The sequence below is a fragment of the Prionailurus viverrinus genome, chromosome D4 (assembly GCF_022837055.1).
Source record: "Prionailurus viverrinus isolate Anna chromosome D4, UM_Priviv_1.0, whole genome shotgun sequence".
NCBI lineage: Eukaryota > Metazoa > Chordata > Mammalia > Carnivora > Felidae > Prionailurus > Prionailurus viverrinus.
Window position 1 is genome coordinate 73,164,040 of NC_062573.1, and position 23,759 is coordinate 73,187,798.

General features: G+C 41.3%; 1 protein-coding gene across 8 annotated transcripts in view; it reads right to left on the minus strand.

Annotated features, from left to right (window-relative positions):
* The window catches only part of TMC1 (transmembrane channel like 1), a 219,739-nt gene that overhangs the window by 132,532 nt on the left and 63,448 nt on the right, over positions 1 to 23,759 (minus strand). For 3 of the 8 annotated variants that reach the window (XM_047830895.1, XM_047830892.1, XM_047830896.1), the window contains 3 exons: positions 12,567 to 12,667; positions 5,679 to 5,792; positions 4,629 to 4,791 (listed from right to left, as the gene is read on the minus strand). In XM_047830895.1, coding sequence (XP_047686851.1) covers positions 4,629 to 4,644 — 16 coding nt within the window. In that variant the 5' untranslated portion in view covers positions 4,645 to 4,791; positions 5,679 to 5,792; positions 12,567 to 12,667. Of the gene's footprint in view, positions 1 to 4,628; positions 4,792 to 5,678; positions 5,793 to 12,566; positions 12,668 to 15,400; positions 15,501 to 23,759 lie in introns of those variants that run through there. The other 5 variants (XM_047830897.1, XM_047830893.1, XM_047830898.1 and 2 more) reach the window with 4 other exon arrangements.

Sequence of the window (23,759 nt, forward strand, 5' to 3'; positions counted from 1 at the left end):
AAATGGAAATAACATAGTGTTAATAGTTTATTGTTCAGATGAATGTCATCCCTTAGTCATCGCTGATGGGCATTTCAAACCCAACAAATGCTGTCTATTGCACAGAAATTCTGAAGGCACAGACCCCATGAGAAACAAAAACATCAGGTTTTTTTATTTTTAAATTTTTTAAGTTATTTATTTATTTATTTTGAGAGAGAGCAAGCGTGAGTGGGGGAGAGGCTGAAAGAGAGGGAGAGAGAATCTCAAGCAGGCTCCTCACTGTCAGCACAGAGCCTGACGCGGGGCTTGAACCCACAAACCATCTGAGCTGAAGTCGGATGCTTAACCAACTGAGCCACCCAGACACCCTAATGTAAAGCAATGTGTTGATTCTGGTTTTGTTTCAATAACTATTCAGTACTTCCACGAATTATATTAATCTATAAACTCTTTGAGAAGAAGGACAACTCTGTCAAGTCAAATTCTTCCTAGAGTACATAAAAAGAATCAAATGAATTGTTTGTTGAAGTGACCAAATAAATAAATGAATACAATGAATTTCTATGATAATCTATAATTCTAACACATCCCTATATATTATTTATCTCTTATAGGAAATGCTATCTATTCATCTTTAAAACATCATCCGTATGAACATCACAGATTTAGAATCTTGAAGAATCTGGACAAGCAGAGCTGGGGTTATCTTTGCATTGTTGGGGGTAAAAAGCACAGGGCCAAACAATAGTATAGCAACATGGCGATGATTGCCATCCGCACTGTGCATGTCATTTCCGGGTTTACAAGTGTCCTTCACAAGCATTAATTCATTTAAGAGCACTATGTTAGCAATAGGCAATTTCTACCCGTAAATAACAGAATCTATTACGCACAGAACAAGAATTTCTAAGGGCTTTTCTAGTTAATACTTTGTTAATCTGTTTGAAACAAAGACACACAGAGAGAAAGATCAACATGATTACATTTTAAATTACAATTCAGAATTATCGTCGTTTTTACAGATGGCTAGTCTGCATTGCAAGGTATTTCTTTGCAATATACTGATGTTCTTAACTATCAGCCTTCCTCCTGGAAACTCTCCATTCCCTTAGCTTCTGTTACTTTCTTCTCTCACCCCTCTGGCCCATCCTTTCTGTTTCTTCCATGGGTTTATCCTCCTCGACTCACCACTAAATGAGGAATCTGTCCAGGGTTCCATTACTGGGTCTCTGATTGTCTTGATATTTTATACACTCTTCCTGGGAAGTCATGTGATTCTAGAAACTTCATCTCTCAGATGTTGCCAGAATCTCTATCACCGACACCCACCCTCTTCCTGAGCTCCAGAAAATGCTTTGCAGATAAGCAAGTCATTCTCCCAACCAAACCTTTTTCCCCCTCAGTCTTTTATTTGTTGGAATTTCCTTCTACTCAGTTGACCAAGCCGGAAACACAAGAGTTATTTTTGATACCCTCCTCTCCCTCATCTTCCCACACTCAACTCACCAAGTACTAGTATTTCTATATTCCGAATGCTTTGGGAATCCTTCCTTTCTATGCCAGATGCAAACCTCACAGACCTCATAAAATTTCCTTCAAATGCTTCCTTCCTCCCTACAGCTCCAACAGCATCCCAGCCCCAACCAATCACTTGACCTTGGAGTGCCAAACACACAGCAGAGTCAACGACACGCAAGCCCAGAGTGTTAGGATCTCTGCCACTTCCAGGCCTGGATAGAACACCACACCATGGAGGGTGGGATCTGACATCTTACAGTGATGCCTTGTTGAAGGGGGCTAGGTAACCCAACTCAGCAATGTGTTGTGCTAACTATCCATGGGGTGAGAACAGGACAGGAGGGATCCAGGCCAATAAATTTGCCTTCCTTCATCTCTTCATGGGTTACCCCTTGGCACAGTTTTGCCTTGTGTGCTGTCTGGAGAAGTTTAACATACTGAGCAATGCACCTGCCAACTGATCTACTTTGTCCCTTCATAGCTTATTGAAAGTGGTAGCCATCACGTTAAGTTATCACTTGTCAACCCTTCACATCTAACCATCACGGTAATTCATCACTACATATTGTATAGAGTCTGACATGTAATATGCACTCGAAAATGGAAGCAATTAGTATGCTACCATTATGCAACCAAAATAGGCAATGCTATTGTTCTTTTCATTTCTTATGAAGCCAGAACATTGTCTTAAAAACTACATTCATTGTGTTAATTAATTTGTATCTATTTTATTAAATATAAAGCAAATATAACTTTCATAGAAAAAGTTTTTCATGGAAGAAAAGTTTTTCAGAGAAAAAGTTTTTCACAGAAAAAAAAGCTTTTCAAAGAAACAATTTTTCATAGAAAAAAAGCTTTTCAGAGAAAAAGTTTTTCATAGAAAAAAGTTTTTCAGAGAAAATGTTTTCCATAGCAATAAAGGCTTTCAGAGAAAAAGTTTTTCATAAAACAAAAGTTTTTCAGAGACAAAGAACTTTTCCAGAGAAAAAGTTTTTCAGAAAAAAAGTTTTTCAGAGGAAACATTTTTCAGAGAAAACGTTTTTCAGAGAAAAAAAGGTTTTCATAGAAAAAAATTTTCATAGAAGAAAAGGTTTTCATAGAAAAAGTTTTTCATAGAACAAAAGTTTTTCTCATAGGAAACGTTTTTCATAGAAAAAAGTTTTTCATAGGCAAAGTTTCTCATAGAAAAAAAGCTTTTCACATAAAAAATGTTTTTCATAGAAAAAACGTTTTTCACAGAAAAAGCTTTTCGTAGAAAAAAACGTTTTTCATAGAAAAAGTTTTTCGTAGAAAAGAAAGTTTTTCGGGGTGCCTGGGTGGCTTAGTCAGTTGAGTGTCCGACTTCGGCTCAGGTCATGATCTCACCGTCTGTGAGTTCGAGCCCCACGTCGGGCTCTGTGCTGACAGCTCAGAACCTGGAGCCTGCTTGGTATTCTGTGTCTCCCTCTCTCTCTCTGCCCCTCTCCCACTCATGCTCTGTCTCTCTCTCCGTCAAAAATAAATAAACATAAAAAAAATTTAAAAAAAAGAAAAGAAAGTTTTTCATAGAAAAAGTTTTTCACAGAAGAAAAGTTTTTCAGCGAAACTTTTTTCATAGAAGAAAAGTTTTTCTGAGAAAGTTTTTCATAGAAAAAGTTTTTCATAGAAAAAGTTTTTTGCAGAAAAACTTCTTTCATAGGAGAAGAAAACCAAATGTCTACAGCCATTTATTTGTGGTGGGATTCTTTGTTTTTGTTGTTTTTTTAATATATTGCATTTTTCTAAAATGTATATATTTCCTGCAACAACATATATTCCATTCATAATCAAGATAAGATGATTAAACTTTAAAACATGTGTTGTTATGAAAGCAATAAGATGAACACAGAATAAATAATGGCCTGAATAAACAGCAGGGATCATCAATCCAATCTTGTTCAATGAAATGGTTGGCATTTAGGAGAGCTTGGGCAACCTTATGTAAGAATCGTTAGATCTAAAGTGAGCCTGCAAACATCCTAACTACCAAACTCACCTGAGGAACTCAAGGACGGAAGGTACTAAAGAGGCTGAAATTAAACATCTTGATAAAATGTAAGCCCTGTCCTTATTAATGGAAAACCAACCCCACCTGATAAAAGCGAATATCCAGCTCTGGGCCATTTCCAACAGTTTCTTTAAGAAATTCATGCAGATCCTCAAAAGAAGTGGATGTTTTTGTTTTTGTTTTCTGAAAACATTGACCTACTTTGATAATGATATTCCTAAGACCGTCCAGATGTTTGAAGTCAATACAACAACTAAGCCTATTAAATAGGATCCTGCTCACATTATCAAGACACAAGCCTGAAGCCTGGTGACTTTTAACAGATTATCTCTAAGCGAGGTCTCTGTCTCCACTTTCCATTCTAAGATTCATTAAGTCAGCTGAAGAAATGACCAAGACCAAGGTCATCTGGATTAGAAGTTCTATGCCGAAAAGCAAACATGTATTTCCAGGTTTTTCCTTATTTGAAAATTCTACCAGCTTGTCTTTGGGGGACTGAAATGAGGCTGAAAACAGATCCCATGTAAACATGCCACACATTATCTCCAGGGTACTGAAAATGCACCCTTGTGACCAGTCACGGCAACCAAAAACGTGTTTCATCGCATGGCTGACCCTTTCACATGCATACCCCCTAGGAGGGGTTTATGTCTCTTTTCTGCATTTCCTCTGCCTTAATTCTCCTTCCTCTCCTTTTTGACTTAATTTGGAACTATATTTAATTCACAAACCGCAGCAGAAATGGTCTCCTTCACCAAGCTGCCCCCCACCCCAGTCTGACAAGAGGTCACTGCTGGGGAACAGAACCCCCAGTTTCAGTTATTGCTCTGGTTGTCGCTGTATTTTGCTTTCCCTTATTGTCTCTCTGAATGAAATAAGTTCAAGCACTTACTAGTTGGTGAAAGCATTTGTCCATTAAAGAAATAATGAGCCCTTTCCAATTTCTTAAGACACAAGAGGACTCTAACCACAAAAATACAGAAAGGGAAAGCCCCAAAGAGGGAACAAAAATTATGGGGCGTGGGGAGTGGGAAAGCAACTAAAGTTTCCAATGTCTAAGAAAAGTAGAATATTCTAGAACCAGGTCTTTCTTTTGAAATACCTTTCTTGGGTGGCATCCTGGCGGCGTCCTGTCAGAATGTCTCAGCTGCCAGGTGACTTGAAGAAGGATGACAGGTTGAAGGGACAAATGATTCAGGTTTGGTCCAGCATATCCACACACTTCTGCCTGTCGCTGAAGGCGCTCTCTGGTGCCATTTCACAGTCTGAAACATAAGAAGGTACTAATTTCCTCGCCATTAAATTTTCATGAATGCTTAGTTTGCCATTTAAGGATGGAGGACTCAGGTCAAAAGGGCTGTATTTGGGGCTCATGTTTGAAATAAAACGAAACTAATCGTGTAAGTTGTATTCAAAGCAAATCTGGCTTTATCCCAGTATGTATCCGCTTGCGTGCCTCGTCTGGAAAGCCTTCGGTTCCAGGGCTTTATTGGAATTACAAATACAGAGGCCAGTGTGAGCGTACTCTTAGAAAGGTGAGAAATACTGACCACCAGCTGTACTTGTGAAATTAAATGAGTAAATAAACAAGATACGCCTACATCAGGAGTTCAGGTTTAAGTGCAAAGCTATAGAGCATTCAAGTTAGCAATCAATCTCCAGTATGAGGAAACCTGGAGACATTGCATTTATTTTCTCAACTTTTCCCGAATAAAACTGACTGAAAGAAGAAGTGGCTACTTTCTGGGCAAAATTTTAAAACTTTTCTCTTTGTCAAAACTTCTCATCGAAGGGTGGTCATCTCTGATTTAGAATGATAAACAAAAAAGATTTCCATCATTGAAAAGAAGGAAAGGGACAAAGAGTGCTGTAATTGAACGTTGCAAAACAGGCTGCCTTTTTGAGAGGGAAGACACTGGCATTCTCTGGTTACTTTGGCGATAGCCGCTGACCTTGGCAAGAGAAAGCGCTGTTCTGTAACGGATCCCAGTGGCCCATTTACACCAGAGTAGCTTGTGGCTTCGCAAGTGGATTTGTGCACAGATCTGACCCACTGAGAATCTAAGGAGTAGTACAAAGGCTCCAGCCAAAGTTGCATGTAGCACACTCAAAACTATGGCTTAAAACAAAGCTCTGTAAGGATGATACTCACCTAGTTTTTCCCTATGCAGACACTGTATCGTCACTGGAACAGTCAGACAGGATAGAGCTGATACAAGCACTTGTATTTAAAGATGCCCTGAGGGGTTCTTTAACTTGCGAATGTCTAAAGACATTAAGAAATTTTATTGTAGGGACACCTGGAGGGCTCAGTCAGTTGGGCAACCGACTTCAGCTCAGGTCATGATCTCAGAGTTTGTGAGTTCGAGCCCTGAGTCGGCCCTGGGCTGACAGCTCGGAGCCTGGATCCTGCTTGGGATTCTGTGTCTCCCTGTCTCTCTGCCCCTCCCCCGCTCATGCCCTGTCTGTCTTTCTCACTCAAAAATAAATACACATTAAAAAAAATTTTTTTAGAGGAGGAAGATGGCGGCGTAGGAGGACGCTGGGCTCACCTGGTCCTGCTGATCACTTCGATTCCACCCGCATCTGCCTAAATAACGCAGAAAACCGCCAGAAGACTAGCAGAGCAGACTCTCCGGAGCCAAGTGTAGACGAGAGGCCCCCCGGAAGAGGCGGGAAGGGCGGAGAGGCGGTGCGCGCGATAGGGACCGCCGGGAGGGAGCCGGGGCGGCGGAAGGGCGGCCCGCCGGGCAAGGCAGAGTCTGAAAGCGGAGGGGCCTGACTCCTGAGTTCTGACAGCCAGTGGGACTTAACATCTGGAAGGTTACAAGTCGACAGCTCTGCTGGAGAGCGGGAGGGAGAGTTGTTGAGCCCCGGACGGCAGAGCTCAGCTTGGCGGGGAACAGAGGCGCCCTCCAGCGCGGTCTCCCTCGCCCATCCCCCAGCCGAAATCCCAAAGGGAACCGGTTCCCGGCATGGAACTTGCTGGCACCGCACAAATACCCAGCGCTGTGCTTCTGCGGGTCTATCCCTCCTGTCGGGTCTGCCTCCCTCCTGGTGCCGCAGGGCCCCTCCCGCAGGGGACCAAAGACCTAAGCCTGCCCCTCCCGCCCCTGTGAACCTTGCGGATCCACCCTAGCTAATACGCCAGATCCAATCCAAGCCTGGCAGTGTGCAAGTAGCCCAGACAGGGGCCACACCACTCCACAGTGAGTCCCGCCCTTGGGAGAAGGGAAGATAAGGTACACACCGGTCTGACCGTGGCCCCAGCGGTGGCCTGGCGGCAGACATCAGGTCTGACTGTGGCCCCGCCCACCAACACAACTTACTCCAGACAGCACAGGGGAAGGGCCCTGAAGTTCTGTGCCACCCCAGGGACTATCCAAAATGACGAAACGGAAGAATTCTCAAAAGAAACTCCAGGAAGTAGTGACACCTAACAAATTGATCAAAAACGATGTAAGCAATATAGCAGAAAATGAATTTAAAATAATAGTCATAAAATTAATCACTGGGCTTGAAAAAAGTATAGAAAACAGCAGAGACTCTATTGCTACAGAGATCAAGGGACTAAGAAATAGTCATGAGGAGCTAAAAAATGCAAAATAAAATGCAGGCGACCACAGCTCAGATTGAAGAGGCAGAGGAGAGAATAGGTGAATTAGAAAATAAAATTATGGAAAAAGAGGAAGCTGAGAAAAAGAGAGATTAAAAAATCTAAGAGTGTGAGGGGAGAATTCGAGAACTAAGTGATGCAATCAAACAGAGCAGTATCTATATAATAGGAATTCCAGAAGAGGAAGAGAGAGAGAAAGGGGCTGAAGGTGTACTTGAACAAATCATAGCTGAGAACTCCCCTGATCTGGGGAAGGAAAAAGGCATTGAAATCCAAGAGGCACAGAGAACTCTCTTCAGACGTAACTTGAATCGATCTTCTGCACTACATATCATAGTGAAATTGGCAAAACACAAGGATAAAGAGAAAATTCTGAAAGCAGCTAGGGATAAACATGCTCTAACATATAAAGGGAGACCGATAAGACTTGTGATGATTTATCTACTGAAACTTGGCAGGCCAGAAAGGAACGGCAGGAGATCTTCAATGTGATGGACAGAAAAAATATGCAGCCGAGAATCCTTTACCCAGCAAGTCTGTCATTGAGAATAGAAGGAGAGATAAAGGTCTTCCCAAACAAAAACTGAAGGAATTCATCACCACTAAACCAGCCCCACAAGAGATCCTAAGGGGGATCCTGTAAGACAAGGTACCAGAGACATCACTAGAAGCATGAAACCTACAGACATCACAATGACTCTAAACCCATATCTTTCTATAATAACACTGAGTGTAAATGGACTAAATGCTCAAACCAAAAGACATAGGGTATCAGAATGGATAAAAAAACAAGACCTATCTATTTGCTGTCTACAAGAGACTCATTTTAGACCTGAGGACACCTTCAGATTGAAAGTGAGGGGATGGAGAACTATCTATCTTGCTACTGGAAGTCAAAAGAAAGCTGGAGTAGCCATACTTATATCAGACAAACTGACTTTAAATTAAAGGCTGTCACAAGAGATGAAGAAGGACATTATGTAATAATTACAGGGTCTATCCATCAGGAAGAGCTAACAATTATAAATGTCTATGCGCCGAATACAGGAGCCCCCAAATATATAAAACAATTAATCACAAACATAAGCAACCTTATTGATAAGAATGTGGTAATTGCAGGGGACTTTAATACTCCACTTACAACAATGGAGAGATCATCTAGACACAGGATCAATAAAGAAACAAGGGCCCTGAATGATACATTGGATCAGATGGACTTGACAGATATATTTAGAACTCTGCATCCCAAAGCAACAGAATATACTCTCTTCTCGAGTGCACATGGAACATTCTTCAAGATAGATCACATACTGGGACACAAAACAGCCCTTCATAAGTATACAAGAATTGAGATCATGCCATGCACACTTTCAGACCACAATGCTATGAAGCTTGAAATCAACCACAGGAAAAAGTCTGGAAAACCTCCAAAAGCCTGGAGGTTAAAGAACACCCTACTAAAGAATGAATGGGTCAACCAGGCAATTACAGAAGAAATTAAGAAATATATGGAAACAAATGAAAATGAAAATACAACAATCCAAATTCTTTGGGATGCAGCGAAGGCAGTCCTGAGAGGAAAATACATTGCAATCTAGGCCTATCTCAAGAAACAAGAAAAATCCCAAATACAAAATCTAACACCTAAAGGAAATAGAAGCAGAACAGCAAAGACACCCCAAACCCAGCAGAAGAAGAGAAATAATAAAGATCAGAGTAGAAATAAAAATATAGAATCTAAAAAAACTGTAGAGCAGATCAATGAAACCAAGAGTTGTTTTTTTGAAAAAATAAACAAAATTGTAAACCTCTAGCCATGCTTCTCAAAAAGAAAAGGGAGATGACCCAAATAGATAAAATCATGAATGAAAATGGAATTTTTACAACCAATCCCTCAGAAATGCAAGCAATTATCAGGGAATACTATGAAAAATTATATGCTAACAAACTGGACAACCTGAAAGAAATGGACAGATTCCTAAATACCCACACACTTCCAAAACTCAAACAGGAAGAAATAGAAAGCTTGAACAGACCCATAACCAGCAAAGAAATTGAATCCGTTATCAAAAATCTCCCAACAATAAGAGTCCAGGACCAGACGGCTTCCCAGGGGAATTCTACCAAACATTTAAAGCAGAAATAATACCTATCCTTCTCAAGCTATTCCAAAAAATAGAAAGGGAAGGAAAACTTCCATACTCATTCTATGAAGCCACTATTACTTTAATTCCTAAACCAGACAGAGACCCAGTAAAAAAAGAGAACTACAGGCCAATATCCCTGATGAATATGGATGCAAAAATTCTCAGTAAGATACTAGCAAATCGAATTCAACAGCATATAAAAAGAATTATTCACCATGATCAAGTGGTATTCATTCCTGGGCTTCAGGGCTGGTTCAACATTCACAAATCAATCAATGTGATACATCACATTAATAAAAGAAAAGATAAGAACCATATGATCCTGTCAATCGATGCAGAAAAAGCATTTGACAAAATTCATCATCCTTTCTTAATAAAAACCTTCAAGAAAGTCGGGACAGAAGGAACATACTTAAACATCATAAAATCCATTTATGAAAATCCCACACCTAATATCATCTTCAATGGGGAAAAACTGAGAGCTTTCTCCCTGAGATCAGGAACATGACAGGGATGTTCCCTCTCACCGCTGTTGTTTAACATAGTGTTGGAAGTTCTAGCATCAGCAATCAGACAACAAAAGGAAATCAAAGGCATCAAAATTGGCAAAGATGAAGTTAAGCTTTCACTTTTTGCAGATGACATGATATTATACATGGAAAATCCGATAGACTCCACCAAAAGTCTGCTAGAACTGATACATGAATTCAGCAAAGTCGCAGGATACAAAATCAATGTACAGAAATCAGTTGCATTCTTATACACTAAGAATGAAGCAACAGAAAGACAAAAAAAGAAACTGATCCCATTCACAACTGCACCAAAAATCGTAAAATACCTAGGAATAAACCTAACCGAAGATGTAAAAGATCTGTAGTCTGAAACTATAGAAACCTTATGAAGGAAATTGAAGAAGATATAAAGAAATGGAAAAAAAAATCCATGCTCATGGATTGGAAGAATAAATATTGTTAAAATGTCAATACTACCCAAAGCAATGTACACATTCAATGCATTCCCAACCAAAATTGCACCAGCATTCTTCTCGAAGCTAGAACAAGCAATCCTAAAATTTGTATGGAACCACAAAAGGCCCCGAATAGCCAAAGTAATATTGAAGAAGAAGACCAAAGCGGGAGGCATCACAATCCCAGACTTTAGCCTCTACTACAAAGCTGTAATCATCAAGACAGCATGGTATTGGCACAAAAACAGACACATAATAGAATAAAGACTCCAGAATTGGACCCACAAATGGATGGCCAACTCATCTTTGACAAAGCAGGAAAGAATATCCAATGGAAAAGAGTCTCTTTAACAAATGGTGCTGAGAGAACTGGACAGCAACATGCAGAAGAATGAAACTAAACCACTTTCTTACACCATACACAAAAATAAACTCAAAATGGATGAAGGATCTGAATGTGAGACAGGAAAGCATCAAAACCCTAGAGGAGAAAGCAGGAAAAAAACCTCTCTGACCTCAGCCACAGCAATTTCTTACTCGACACATCCCCAAGGGCAAGGGAATTAAAAGCAAAAATGAACTATTGGGACCTCATCAAGATAAAAACTTCTGCACTGCAAAGGAAACAATCAACAAAACTAAAAGGCAACCAACGGAATGGGAAAAGATATTTGCAAATGACATATCGGGCAAAGGGCTAGTACCCAAAATCTATAACAAGCTCACCAAACTCCACACCCAAAAAACAAATAATCCAGTGAAGAGATGGGCAGAAACATGAATAGACACTTCTCTAAAGAAGACCTCCAGATGGCCAACAGGCACATGAAAAGATGCTCAACGTCGCTCCTCATCAGGGAAATACAAATCAAAACCACACTCAGATATCACCTCACACCAGTCAGAGTGGCTGAAATGAACAAATCAGGAGACTATAGATGCTGGAGAGGATGTGGAGAAACGGGAACCCTCTTGCACTGTTGGTGGGAAAGCAAACTGGTTCAGCCACTCTGGAAAACAGTGTGGAGGCTCCTCAAAAAATTAAAAATAGACCTACCTTATGACCCATTAATAGCACTGCTAGGAATTTACCCAAGGGATACAGGAGTGCTGATGCATAGGGGCACTTGTACCCCAATGTTTATAGCAGCACTCTCAACAATAGCCAAATTATGGAAAGAGCCTAAATGTCCATCAACTGACAAATGGATAAAGAAATTGTGGTTTATATACACAATGGAATACTACGTGGCAATGAGAAAGAATGAAATATGGCCCCTTGTAGCAACGTGGATGGAACTGGAGAGTGTTATGTTAAGTGAAATAAGTCATACAAAGACAGATACCATATGTTTTCACTCTTAGGTGGATCCTGAGAAACTTAACAGAAGTCTATGGGGGAGAGGAAGAAAAAAAAAAAAAAAAGAGGTTAGAGAGGGAGAGAGCCAAAGCATAAGAGACTCTTAAAAACTGAAGACAAACTGAGGGTTGATGGGGGGTGGGTGATGAGTATTGAGGAGGGCACCTTTTGGGGTGAGCACTGGGTGTTGTATGGAAACCAATTTGACAATAAATTTCATATTTAAAAATTTTTTAAATAAATAAATAAAAATTCTATTCATCAAAAGATGTTTCAAAGAAACTAGATTTACATTTCACCCAAGACTTTATAAGAGTATAAAAAACAAAGAACTTCTACCTTTCAACAAAAGGCACATACCCCAACAAAGGAAAAAAGAAAAAAAGACAAAAGATTTGAACAAGTATTTCGTACATAAAGATATAAAATGGGCTATAACCCAAGAGAAAAATGAACAAAAACGTGAACAGTCATTTCACAAAAGAAGGAAACATAGCCAATTGACATATGAAGAAAGACCCAATCTCATCGTGGGAAACACACCACTAACAGTATGGGCATGTTGTTCCAACACCTCAGAGTTCCCCTGGGGTGAACTTGAAACTGGCCTCCAACCACACAAGGGCAGGAAGCATGGAAGAGGCAGGCCGCTGCAGTTTGGTAGGTGGCAGGTTTTTGTGTATTTTTTAAGATTTTTTTTTAATTTATTAATTTTTAGAGACAGAGAGAGATTGAGAATCCCAAACAGGCTCTGCCAGAGGCAAAGAGCCCCACACAGGGCCCGAACTCAGGAACCCCGAGATCATGACCTGAGCCGAAATCAAGAATCGGACACTCAACTGACTCAGCCACCCAGGCACCCCAGGTGGCAGTTTTAACAAACAAGGGAACATACTTACTTATCAGGTTTGTCTTCAGCAACCTCCAGACAAGTGGATCTCTGCACTTACCCGCTGGAATCTTCAGAGTTCATACGGAGGCCTGAATGCAGTTCAAATGGTCTCAACAATACATTGCTCTCTCAAGGCTGCGTCCTTGAAAATGGCTCCACCTATGAGGATGGCAGGCAGAGTATAGTTTGCAAAGATGAGGTGGGGGGGGGGGGGGCTCTGACTTCCTCAGGGCCAGCTGGAGGGTCAACTGGCAGTCATGTCCTCTACATGACCTCCTCCAGCCCTCCACTGCTGGTGACTGGCTCTTGCAATCTTACATACTTCCCCTCTTTCATAATGTGCCCTGAACAATTAGCCAGGGTTTCATTAGCTTGGAGGTGACTCAGCTGATGGCTGACAATACTGGAGGCAGATACCACAGCCACAATATAGGCACCTGGGTGGCTCTGTCAGTTAAGTGTCCAACACTGGCTTAGGGCATGATCTCACAGCTTGTGGTTTTGAACCCTGCATTAGGCTCTGTGCTGACAGCGTGGAGCCTGGAGCCTGCTTTGGATTCGGTGTCTCCCTCTCTCTCTGCCCAACCCCCACTCGTACTTTGTCTCTGTCAAAAATAAATCAACATTATTTTTTTTTAATATAGGCACATGCAAGAGAAAACATAGATTAAGATGACAATTCCCAATGTTTTTTCATCAAGAGCCCCATGATTCAAACCACTGATTTATTAAGTCTCCTGGGCTGACCGTCAAATCATTCAGAATGTTCGTTTGTATCCTCACATGTTTTAATAAAGATAATACAGGGCTCCTGGCTCTCTCAGTCAGTTGAGTCTGACTCTTTATTGCAGCTCTGGTCATGATCTCATGGTTCTTCGGACAGCTCAGAGCCTGCTTGGGATTCTCTCTCTCTCCCTCCTTCTCGCCCCTCCCCTCCACATGTTTGCACGGTCTCTCTCTCTCTCTTCTTCTCAAAATAAATAAACTTTAAAAACAAAAAAAAGAGGGGCGCCTGGGTGGCTCAGTCGGTTAAGCGTCCGACTTCGGCACAGGTCATGATCTCATGATTCATGAGTTCGAGCCCCACGTCGGGCTCTGTGCGGACAGCTCAGAGCCTGGAGCCTGCTTCACATTCTGTGTCTCCCTCTCTCTCTCTCTGCCCCTTCCCTGCTCATGCTGTGTCTCTCTCTGTCTCAAAAATAAATAAACATTAAAAAAAATTTTTTTAATAAAAAAAAAATAAAAACAAAAAAGGTGATACATTAGCAGACTCATCAGCTAAGACCACACAACATTTTGCTTGGATAATGGCCCGGGGTCTCCTTGTAAGGCAGTATTAATGTCCAAGGCTGTCCTATTTCGGAGGACAGTTTTTCTCATTACAGACATTTCAGAGTTCAGCCAGCTATCATTTAAGGCTTGCTGGGTGAATTTATTAAGGGCTTTTATGTGTTTACCATGTCTTTCAGGTCAATGTAGGGAATAAAGATGGTGGCCAGATGACTATACCAGTGGGAAACTGAATATCTCCACCTGACCTTGAGGAGAGGGAAGTTGGCAACTTTTGTTATTGTCAGATGGATTGTCCCTTCTGTCCAGGGAAAATGCAGGGTGCAGCAGCCCAACCACCCAGTTGAGTGTCATGGTCGAAGATTTGTGCCACACAACGACTGGGACTGATCTGGAGCTACCTGGTAAATCCCTGAGCAGCGTGACCAATCAGTACCAAACCGGCCAATATCCTTTAATGTTACAGAATGACTGCATGGTTCTGGTGATATTCATCCTATATCCTGTATGTGTTGGCTCTGTTGAGAGTGGTTTTTCCATTCTCAGCATAAGAGTGCGGGCGTGCTCAAATGTCCAATACCCAGGGTAAGCCACACGAACCCATCCCAAATTTGAGTGTGGCCACCATGGCTCTGATGGTGGTACTTTTAGCAATCCTCTGATGAGCAGTTTGATAGGCTCCCTGCATAGTCTGATTGACAGAAAAAGAATACCCATGCCCAAAGCTGTTAATAGTGTGTGCCACAAGCCAGGTTTGGGGGTCACTATGGGTAATATTATGAATTAAGTGTGCCTATCCTAGCTTGTTCTCCCTTAATGTATTGTGTTAGTGCCTTCCAATTCCGAGCCCCGAGGCGGGGGTATCCACCATAGCAGTCCTGAAGACCCAGAGAGGGACACCTGACCACATACCTAGCAGTTAGATTGATTCCTTTGTGGGGCACACAAGTGGACCCACTATAGAAACATATTTCCATCAGGTGCCCATGACTGGATACCACAGGAGCAGCAGAAGTTTAAGATCAAAAAGATAATTCGTACAAACTTGCATGGGACAGTCTTTCCCTTCTATAAGAATTAACACTTGTGGGGAGCATCAGGGTGGCTCAGTTGTTCGAGCGTCTGACTCCTGATTTCGGCACAGGTCATGATCTCATGTTCATGAGTTTGAGCCCCCCATCAAGCTCTGCACTGACAGTGTGGAGCCTGCTTGGAATTCTCTTTCTCTCCCTCTCTCTGATCCTTCTTGGCTTGCACATGGGCTCTCTCTCATTCTCTATCTCTCTCTGTCTCTCTCAAAATAAATAAATACACATTAAAAAAAAAAAAAAGAATTACACTTGAGGCCTGATCAGCAGAAGTCAATGTGGCTTGCAGTTTTAGGAACTTCACCTGGTTGTACACACCATACGTGTTGGCCACAGAAGGCAGCACTGTCAGGTATCAGGAGACGGGCTGGGGGTGGGATATGCCAGACTAGGGTCCCCTCCTTTTCCCCTCCTTCAATGCTGCAAGTTGCATTCCAGGTAACGTGTGTTTCAATAAGTCCAGCTTGCAGCACGACAAAGGGATCCCAGTAGAGACTGAGTAATTGTTCCTCACCCAGAGGTACAGAGGAACTCATCTCTCCAGGTGCGATGTCCTACTGAAGATTCCAGCAGGTAACATCTCTCCCTGGCATGGGGGGGCTTGGTGTTTTCAGCAGCATGGCATGTTGATTCACAGTGAGAGTCGGGGCAATGGCTGTCTCCTGCAACTTCCATACATTTCAAATATTGGCTGCTTAAAAATAAATAAATAAATAAATAAATAAATAAATAAATAAAATCGTTCGGTGTTTCAGCAGGTGTCCCCAGTGTGGTATACAGGACAATAGGACCTATTAGTTGATCATTCAAATGTAGCAAATCCTGGGATAGTACTTTAGTTTGCCTAGCCGAGGCAGTTTTACCTATTGGAAATTTAATCTGCTGCTTTACCATTACTTTTCCTTCCTACCAAACCTGCTACCTGCAAGCATAGGGGCAATGGGATCTTTGTTCAATGTCCTGTTCTTTTGCCCAGTCTCACTCATCGTGACCCTTAGTATCTAACCCCTGATCGCTGTTTATTCAGCGAGGGTATCCAAACATGGTATTCAGTTTCTCTCATCTCCTAATGGTGGTGGTCTGGTTTGCATGGCAACGGGGAAAGCTTGGGTTAGGGAAATAAGGTATCCTCACAAACGAAGGCCTCAGTGGGAGGCAGGGGACCAAAATAAAATCATCAATTTACCAATCCCTCACTGGTTGAGAACTCCAGAGGATGACCCCCAGACTCCTTTGGTAGTTGCCTTGGGCATCGTTCAGAACACACAGGACGTGCTGTTACCTCATTGACCGAATCACTGTGCTTCAAGGGCAATCAAGCATCCTTGGCAATACGCCATCCCACCTGGGCACTGCAGTGGCTGCTCCTTCTATGTACCCAATCTGCTGTATCTCCTGAAGGGTTATATGTTATGACTTTGCCTAGGCTAAGGCATCAACTGCCCCATTGCCAGAGTATGTCAGTGCCATAAGAGCCTGAATATGGAAAACAGTAAGGACTGCCTCAGGCTCTTGCAGACAAACCCAAATGGCTTTCCACATATCCTGCCCCTAACAAGGGCTTGTTTATGATCATACGCCCCTTGGCTTCCCAGTGTTCAAGCCATAGGGTTAATCTTTTTTTAAATAGCCCAACTCCAAATGAAAAGGGTTAAGGGTCAGAGTGCATGCGTAATCAATCACCTGCCAAACTGCTCACGGTCCAGCCTATTGGCAGCCATGCGTGATTCATTCCTGTTTCCACCCAGATGGTGTCAGTGTTGGGCTGAATAGCAACTGCAGTGCACGTGGGTGGTTTGCCCCCTAGACCCATCTGTGTAACTGGCACCAGCGGGAATCTCCTCGTTGCCTCTCTGCAGGGGCCACAGGAACAGAGGCAGGAGCATTCGGAGGATCTACGCTCTCAACAGGGCCCAGTAGTGCCCCGATTTCTAGAGACAGTGGGCTGATAGAGAGGGTGGCCCTCTGCTGCAAATAGGTAGGCCGCTTAATCAAAGTAGGAGTTTGAGCAACAGCAGGGGTCAATGGAACATAGTCTCAACCCATCCCTTAACAGGAAGAAAGTTCTTCCCGTGACCTGCTGTTGCTCTGTGAGAGGCTTTAGCTGGAGGAGCGCTTGTACACGGCTAGGTGCTGTGCTCCATGAGAGGTTTCTGCCCCTCCCAACGTTGGGACCGAAATCCCAGGGGCATTCTCTCCTTCTGTTGTTTCCGTCACAGTGCCTTCTGTGGTCACAAATACAATGTTGGACACAGCTGTATTGACGGGGTCATCACCTTGTTCAATTCTGGGTAGTCCGCAGTCAATTGGCTTTTTTTTTTACCGGCCATACTGGACTATTGAAAACACTGTGGACAGGGCGTACAATGCCTATTCAGTGCAGTTCTCAGATACTTTCTCCTATTCCTTTATGCCCCCAGTTTATATTGCTTGACAGTTAACGCTCTCCGCTGGGGCTCCCAGTTGGTTTTCCCCTTCAGTACTGGTTTGATTACTCTTACCCAGAAGCAGAGTTCACTGATAGAAGTTTGCAGAGTGTGATCTTGTAGTATGTCAATGCCCGATATGTTCTCCGGTATTGGAGAGACAAAAACCTTATATTCTCATGGGGGAGAAAACCCAACTTGCAGCACCATAGGGACCTTCCTGACCATAACTTTTTACCCTGATTTTGAAGGCCCTGATTAGGCCACGCTCACTGCAGGAGTGAAAGCCAAGATGCTGCACTCCACCCCCAGTACCTGGCACGGGACACTGATACCTGTGCTGACCCCAGTCATAAGACAAGACATTATGATGTCGAAGTCCATTGCTGATCTGGGGGAACTGACAAATATCGGGAATGGGGAGAGGCTGTGGGAAAGACCGAGACAGAGAGGGAACTTGAGAAGCCAACAGCTTATCCCAGTCAGCTGGAACAGAAGAGAGAAATGAGAAATAGACCCACACATCTATGGTCAAAGGATTTTCAACAAAGGTGCAAGACAATTTAGTGGAGAAACAATAATCTTTTCAATAAATTATGCTGGAACAATTAGATATGTGTACATTAAAAAAAGAATTTCAATCTGCATCTTACATCATATACAAAAACTAACTCAAAGCAGACGATAGACCTAGGGTAAAACCTGAGAATATAAAAAGTCCAGAGGAAAACACAGAAGGCTGTGGATTAAGCAGAGTTTTTTTGACATAACACCAAATGTCCAATCCATAAAGGAAGAGACTTATAAATGGGACTTTACTGAAATTATAAGGGTCTGCTCTTCAAAAGACCCTGTTAAGACCATGAAAAGATAATCACAGACTGGAAGAAAAATTTGCAAATTACATCTCTGAAAAAGGACTCATAATCAGAATACATAGCAGAATATTTATAACAACTCTCAAAAGTTAATAAGAAAACAACCCAATAAAAAAACTTGCAAAAGACTTAAATGGATATTTCATCAAAAAAAAATAATGATGCCAAATAAGGACCAGAAGAGACACTCCACATCATTAGTCATTAGAGAAACGCTATTAAAACCAGTGAGATACCATTAATGCAATTATTAAAATGGTTACAATTTTTAAACCTGGTTATACCAAGGGTTGGGGGAGGAAGAAACAGGATGCTCATACACAGCTGGTGGGAGTGTGAAATGGTACATACTTTGGAAAACAGTCTGGCAACGTCTTAACTCATAGCTATTCCACTCTAAGATATTTACCCAAGAGAAATGAAAGCCTATGTCCTTAGAAAGGCTTTTACATGAAGGTTTACAGCAACCCAAACTGGAAATGACCCAAATGTCCATCAACAAGTGAATAGAGAAATTGCAACGGATCCTTATGACGGAAAGCTCCTAGACAATGATAAAGAATCAACTGTTGACACACACAACATGTATGAATCTCAAAATGATCACGCTGAGCGAAAGAAGCTAGACAGAAAAAGTGCACCTGCTGTACTATTTCGTTTACATGAAATTCTGGAAAATGCAGTGACAGTGGTAGGGATAGTGTTCATCCACCTAAGTTTTCAAGTTGTACAAGTATATGCAGTTTATTGTGTATCGATTTCATCTTAATAAAGCTCTTAAACTAAAAGGCATGTGTAGGTCAATAATGGTGTATTATGAAACAGGTATCAAGATTAATCTACTTTTGTATAATTGTTATCCAAAAGGAGAGAGAAAGGAAGAAGGAAAGAGAGAAGGGAGAATAGAAGGAAGGAAGAAGGGAAGGAAGGAAGGAAAGAAGGAAAGGAGGGAGGAAGGAAGGACAGGAGAAAGGAAGGGAGGGAGGAAGGAAGGAAAAACGCCTTTGAAAATTAGATAAAAATCACCCAAATACATAGAACGACATGGCTAAATCTCAAATGCTTTCTGCTAAGTGAAGAAGCCTGTCTCCAAAGTCTACATACTGAATGATTTCATTTATATGGCATTCTAGAAGAGGCAAAACTATAAAGGCAGAATACATACCATAGGAGCTGGAGAAACTGACCACAAGAAACACAGGCAACTTTTGGGGATGATGGATTTGTCCTATATCTGGCTTGTGGTAGTTGTTACACAAATGTAGGTGTTCGTCAAAACTCAGAACTATACACATAAAAGAGTGAATTTAATTACAGATGAATTATATCTCAATAGATCTGACTAAAAAGAAAAATTAGAAATTGACATCTCTTGGGTTAACTTTTGGCTGCAGTTATTTTTTTCTGCCCATGTTGAGATTTTTTTAAAGAAGAAATTAATTGACAACAGAAAAAGACCATTTCGTATAATTTTTTTAGATTTCTAACTTCTCTTTGAAAAGATCTGACCACACTGTGACCACACCTCACATGGCAATAACCCTCTGTAGTGAGTAGGCATCTTTTTTCTCTGCAGTCACGAGTCAATTCCTTTCTGGTGGTTTTACTTCTTACGGTATATCATCTGCCCAATCCCTGAAGGCAGCTGAGTTAGAACCCCTGCCTTAAACTCATTTCAACAACCACTTTATTAACATGGTCTGTCACCCAGCCATGAATAAACTTCTCTGTAGAAATGGAACAGGCAAAGCATGGGTTGGTAAGAGATCCGGGGAGACTGGGACTGCTGGGTTCCTACAGTTAATACATAGATCATAAGAACATGGAGGAGAGGATTTGCAACTTAAGACTGATGTCTAGAAAATTATAGCTGAGCATTTGATCTAAAGGAAAACAATATATAACCAAAATGTGTGTGTTATTTCATCTACCTTGTGGGGATGTTAACCACCAGAATCTAAAAGTAGGGATCTTGAAATCTAAAAGTAAGCATATTTTTATTTTCCAAAGTAAGCATAGTGCCTCATACATTATAAGTGGCTCGTAACTGTTAGTCGGAAGGGAAATGAAAGAGGCTAATAAATGGAAGACCCAAGCAGGGCCAACTGCACAGGTGCTTGATTTAATGTTCTACTCTTGCCATCTTGAAATTCTTAGGAATTTTTGAACGAAAAGAGGCCCTACACTATCCATTCACTAAGCCCCCAAAATTATGTAGCCGGTACTAAATCCAAGAATTTTGGAGCCACACCGAGCTTTCTGTAAGACAGGACAGCAAAGAGGACTGTTTTTGACATGGTGCATCCATTTGACATTGTGATAAAGACCCAAGAGACAGAGTGAAACACAATTTCAAGTTATAAGACTTCATCGAGGTGTGCTGACAAACCACAGCAGCAACACACAGGACAGACTGGAAGGTAATCATACTACATGGACAGTTTGGAGTTGACAGTCCCTGAAGCAGAAAGAAGGAAGGAAGGAAGGAAGGAAGGAAGGAAGGAAGGAAGAGAGAGAGAGAGTAGGGGAGGGGAGGGGAGGGGAAGGGGGAGGGGAGGGGAAGGGAGGGGAAAGGGGAAGGGAGGGGAGGGGAAAGGAAAAGGAAAAGGAAAAGAAAAGAAAAGAAAAGAAAAGAAAAGAAAGGAAAGAAAAGAAAAGAAAAAGACAAGAATGGAAATAGTGCCTACAACCTCAACATAAATCACAAATAGCAGGTATGGAAAAGATTGTCACTCAGGTGCCACTAGTTTGGGCCATATCTGGAAACCACTGTGATCACAATTCTTGTCCATCTTGTCTGCCAAATGAGAAGGCAGACAAAAAAGATAAATTTTTGTTCAAAACCAAAACTCAACTAAAAAATACCCTGACCTGGGGCACCTGGGTGGCTCAGTTGGTTAAGCATCCCACTTCAGCTCGGGTCATGATCTCACAGTTGGTGAGTTCGAGCCCCACGTTGGGCTCTGTGCCGACAGTTTCAGAACTTGGAGCCTGCTTCAGATTCTGTGTCTCCCTTTCTCTCTGCCCACCCCCCCTCACTTTCTCAAAAAATGAATAAACATTTAAAAATTTTTTTAAATGATCTGGGTGCTCTTGAAAGGAGGTATATTCTCCAATTATTAAGTACAGAGTTATATCTTTATTCCTTAGATCAAGATTGTTCACTGCATTCCTCAAGTTTTCTTTGTCTACAGTGATTTCTCTTCCCCAGCTAGAACTCTGGCTCTCAAAAATAAACAAACATTAAAAAATTTTTTTAAATACCCTGACCAGAAAGGTAAAGAGAGAGATAAATGTTGTGGTCTTCGTTTCTCAATTGTTGTCTGATTCTTCATCTACAAAGCGTAGAGGCACTGGGGTGCGTATGTGAATTTGAAATATCCTTTCCCACACGTGGGAAGTTTACTGCCATTCAGGCGGCTCACCCTCTCCCTCGGCCTGGAAGGTGTGGAGGCCAAATCAAGAGATGGGTGATGGTGCTTCAGGCCTTCTTATCACATTTCCTTCTGCACTTTCATCGGTGACCAGATAAGGGACCACCCAAGTTAGGACCCTTTTGAGAGTGCTAAAATGTAAGGCTGGAGGAGACACGGGGACAATGAACATAAACCGTGATTCCCCCAGGCCAGCTCTGACATGTAGTGACCCTAATGATAACATTATCATGCATGACACAGGCATCCCATTAACCTTTAGTAATACCAATATACGTCATCAGTAAACATGGCTGCCAAGAAACATTGTCATAGATATTATCAAGTGCTTTTACTATGCCAAGCGCTATGCTAAACAATTTTTTAAATTTTATATTAAAAATGTCAGAAATGCCTTTTTTGGAAACAGGTGCATAATGCTTTTGAAAAATGGGCTATAAGGGGCACCTGGATGGCTCAGTCCTTTGGGTGCTCGACTTCAGCCCTGGTCATGATCTCACAGCTTGCGGGCTTGAGCCCATGTCAGGCTCTGCCCTGACAGGGTGGAGCCTGCTTTGGATCTGTCTCCACTCACTCTGCCCCTCTCCAGGTCATGCTCTCTCTGTCTCTCAACAATAAATAAACATTTGAAAAAAAATTTTTTTAAGAAAATGGGCTATGAAATTAGTTCTTTGGCCTGTTACAAATTATTCTGGTGCAAATTGGGGTTCATTTGGGTTGTTAGAGTGCGGGGGGGTGGATAACCTAAAGAACTGAGAGATGAACAATGAGAAGACAATAGCCATTTTGAAATGTAGATAATGGAAGATGAAATTACCTTCAAAGGCAGTTTGAGTATGATATGTAATTTTAAAGTAAATCGTCTTTTGGGGCACCTGATTGGCTCAGTTGGTGAAGCATGCAACTCTTGATCTCAGGGTTGTGAGTTCAAGCCCCACGTTGGGTATAGAGATCCCTTTAAAAATCAAATCTATGGGTTTCTGGGTGGCTCAGTTGGTTGAGTGCCTGGCTCTTAGTTTCATCTCTGGTCATGAACCCAGGATCCTGGGATTGAGCCCCATGGGGTTTCATGCTGAGTTGGAGCCTACTTAAGATTCTCTCTCTCCCTCTGCCACTCTCCTCACCCCTCACTGTTCATACTCTCTCTCTCTCAAATAAAAATACATACATACATACATAAACATCTTTTTTAATTAAGTAAAAAGTAAAATAAATATCTTTCTTATTTAATTAAGAAAGGATAACTTTGATATTAAAATTTCTTTAATTTATTCCTCTACATATTAGGTAAATGCTTATTTTAATAACAAATGTAATAGCAACTATACACATTTCAAGCATATATTTCATATGAGTGACTGCCTATATGTGGAGACCAATGATGAAATTTATAAATAACTTCAGTACTTTATACATATATCCAAAAACAACCTGCAAAGAAAGTCTTTGGGAAAATGCAGCTATTTTATATACATTAATGTGGCTTCTAAAGATAGATATAGATGCATAGGTAGAGTTATGTTATTGCTACGTTACCTAATAAAAAAAGCTGTAAAGTTTTTTTTCCCCTTTCTCAAAGGACTTTTCTAAGAAATAATTAGGTTTCTACAGCAGTGAACATTTTGCAGTTCTTATAACCAATTGTTATGAAAATTCAGGGGATTGGGAGTCGTATGCAAATTTCTTACATTTATTAATTGTAATGGACCGTGTTTAAAATTATGAAGTCTACTTTCCTAAACTTACAGTTAGCATCCTCTAAAATGTCTTTCCACACATTATGGAAATTCATATCACACAAATTGTAAGCAAATACACTAAATATTAGAATAAATTCCATTAAAATATCACCAGCCATTATTTCCCAAGAATGAAATTCTTTACACAGTCATATAACTCTCTATGTTTCCTGATTATAAACATAAAGGCTTACATATGGGAAAGAATAATAATTAGGGAGAAAAGTGTACAGATGAAAGTAAAAGTTACATGCACGGGAGGCTTATGAATTGCTCCTTAATTCCTTCCTGTTCTCCAGCAATGTAATAATTTTTACAGCAAAACAGTATCAATTTTCCAATCAAGATGAACAATGTGCATGAAAGTAAAATAAAATGCTTCATATTTGTGGAGAA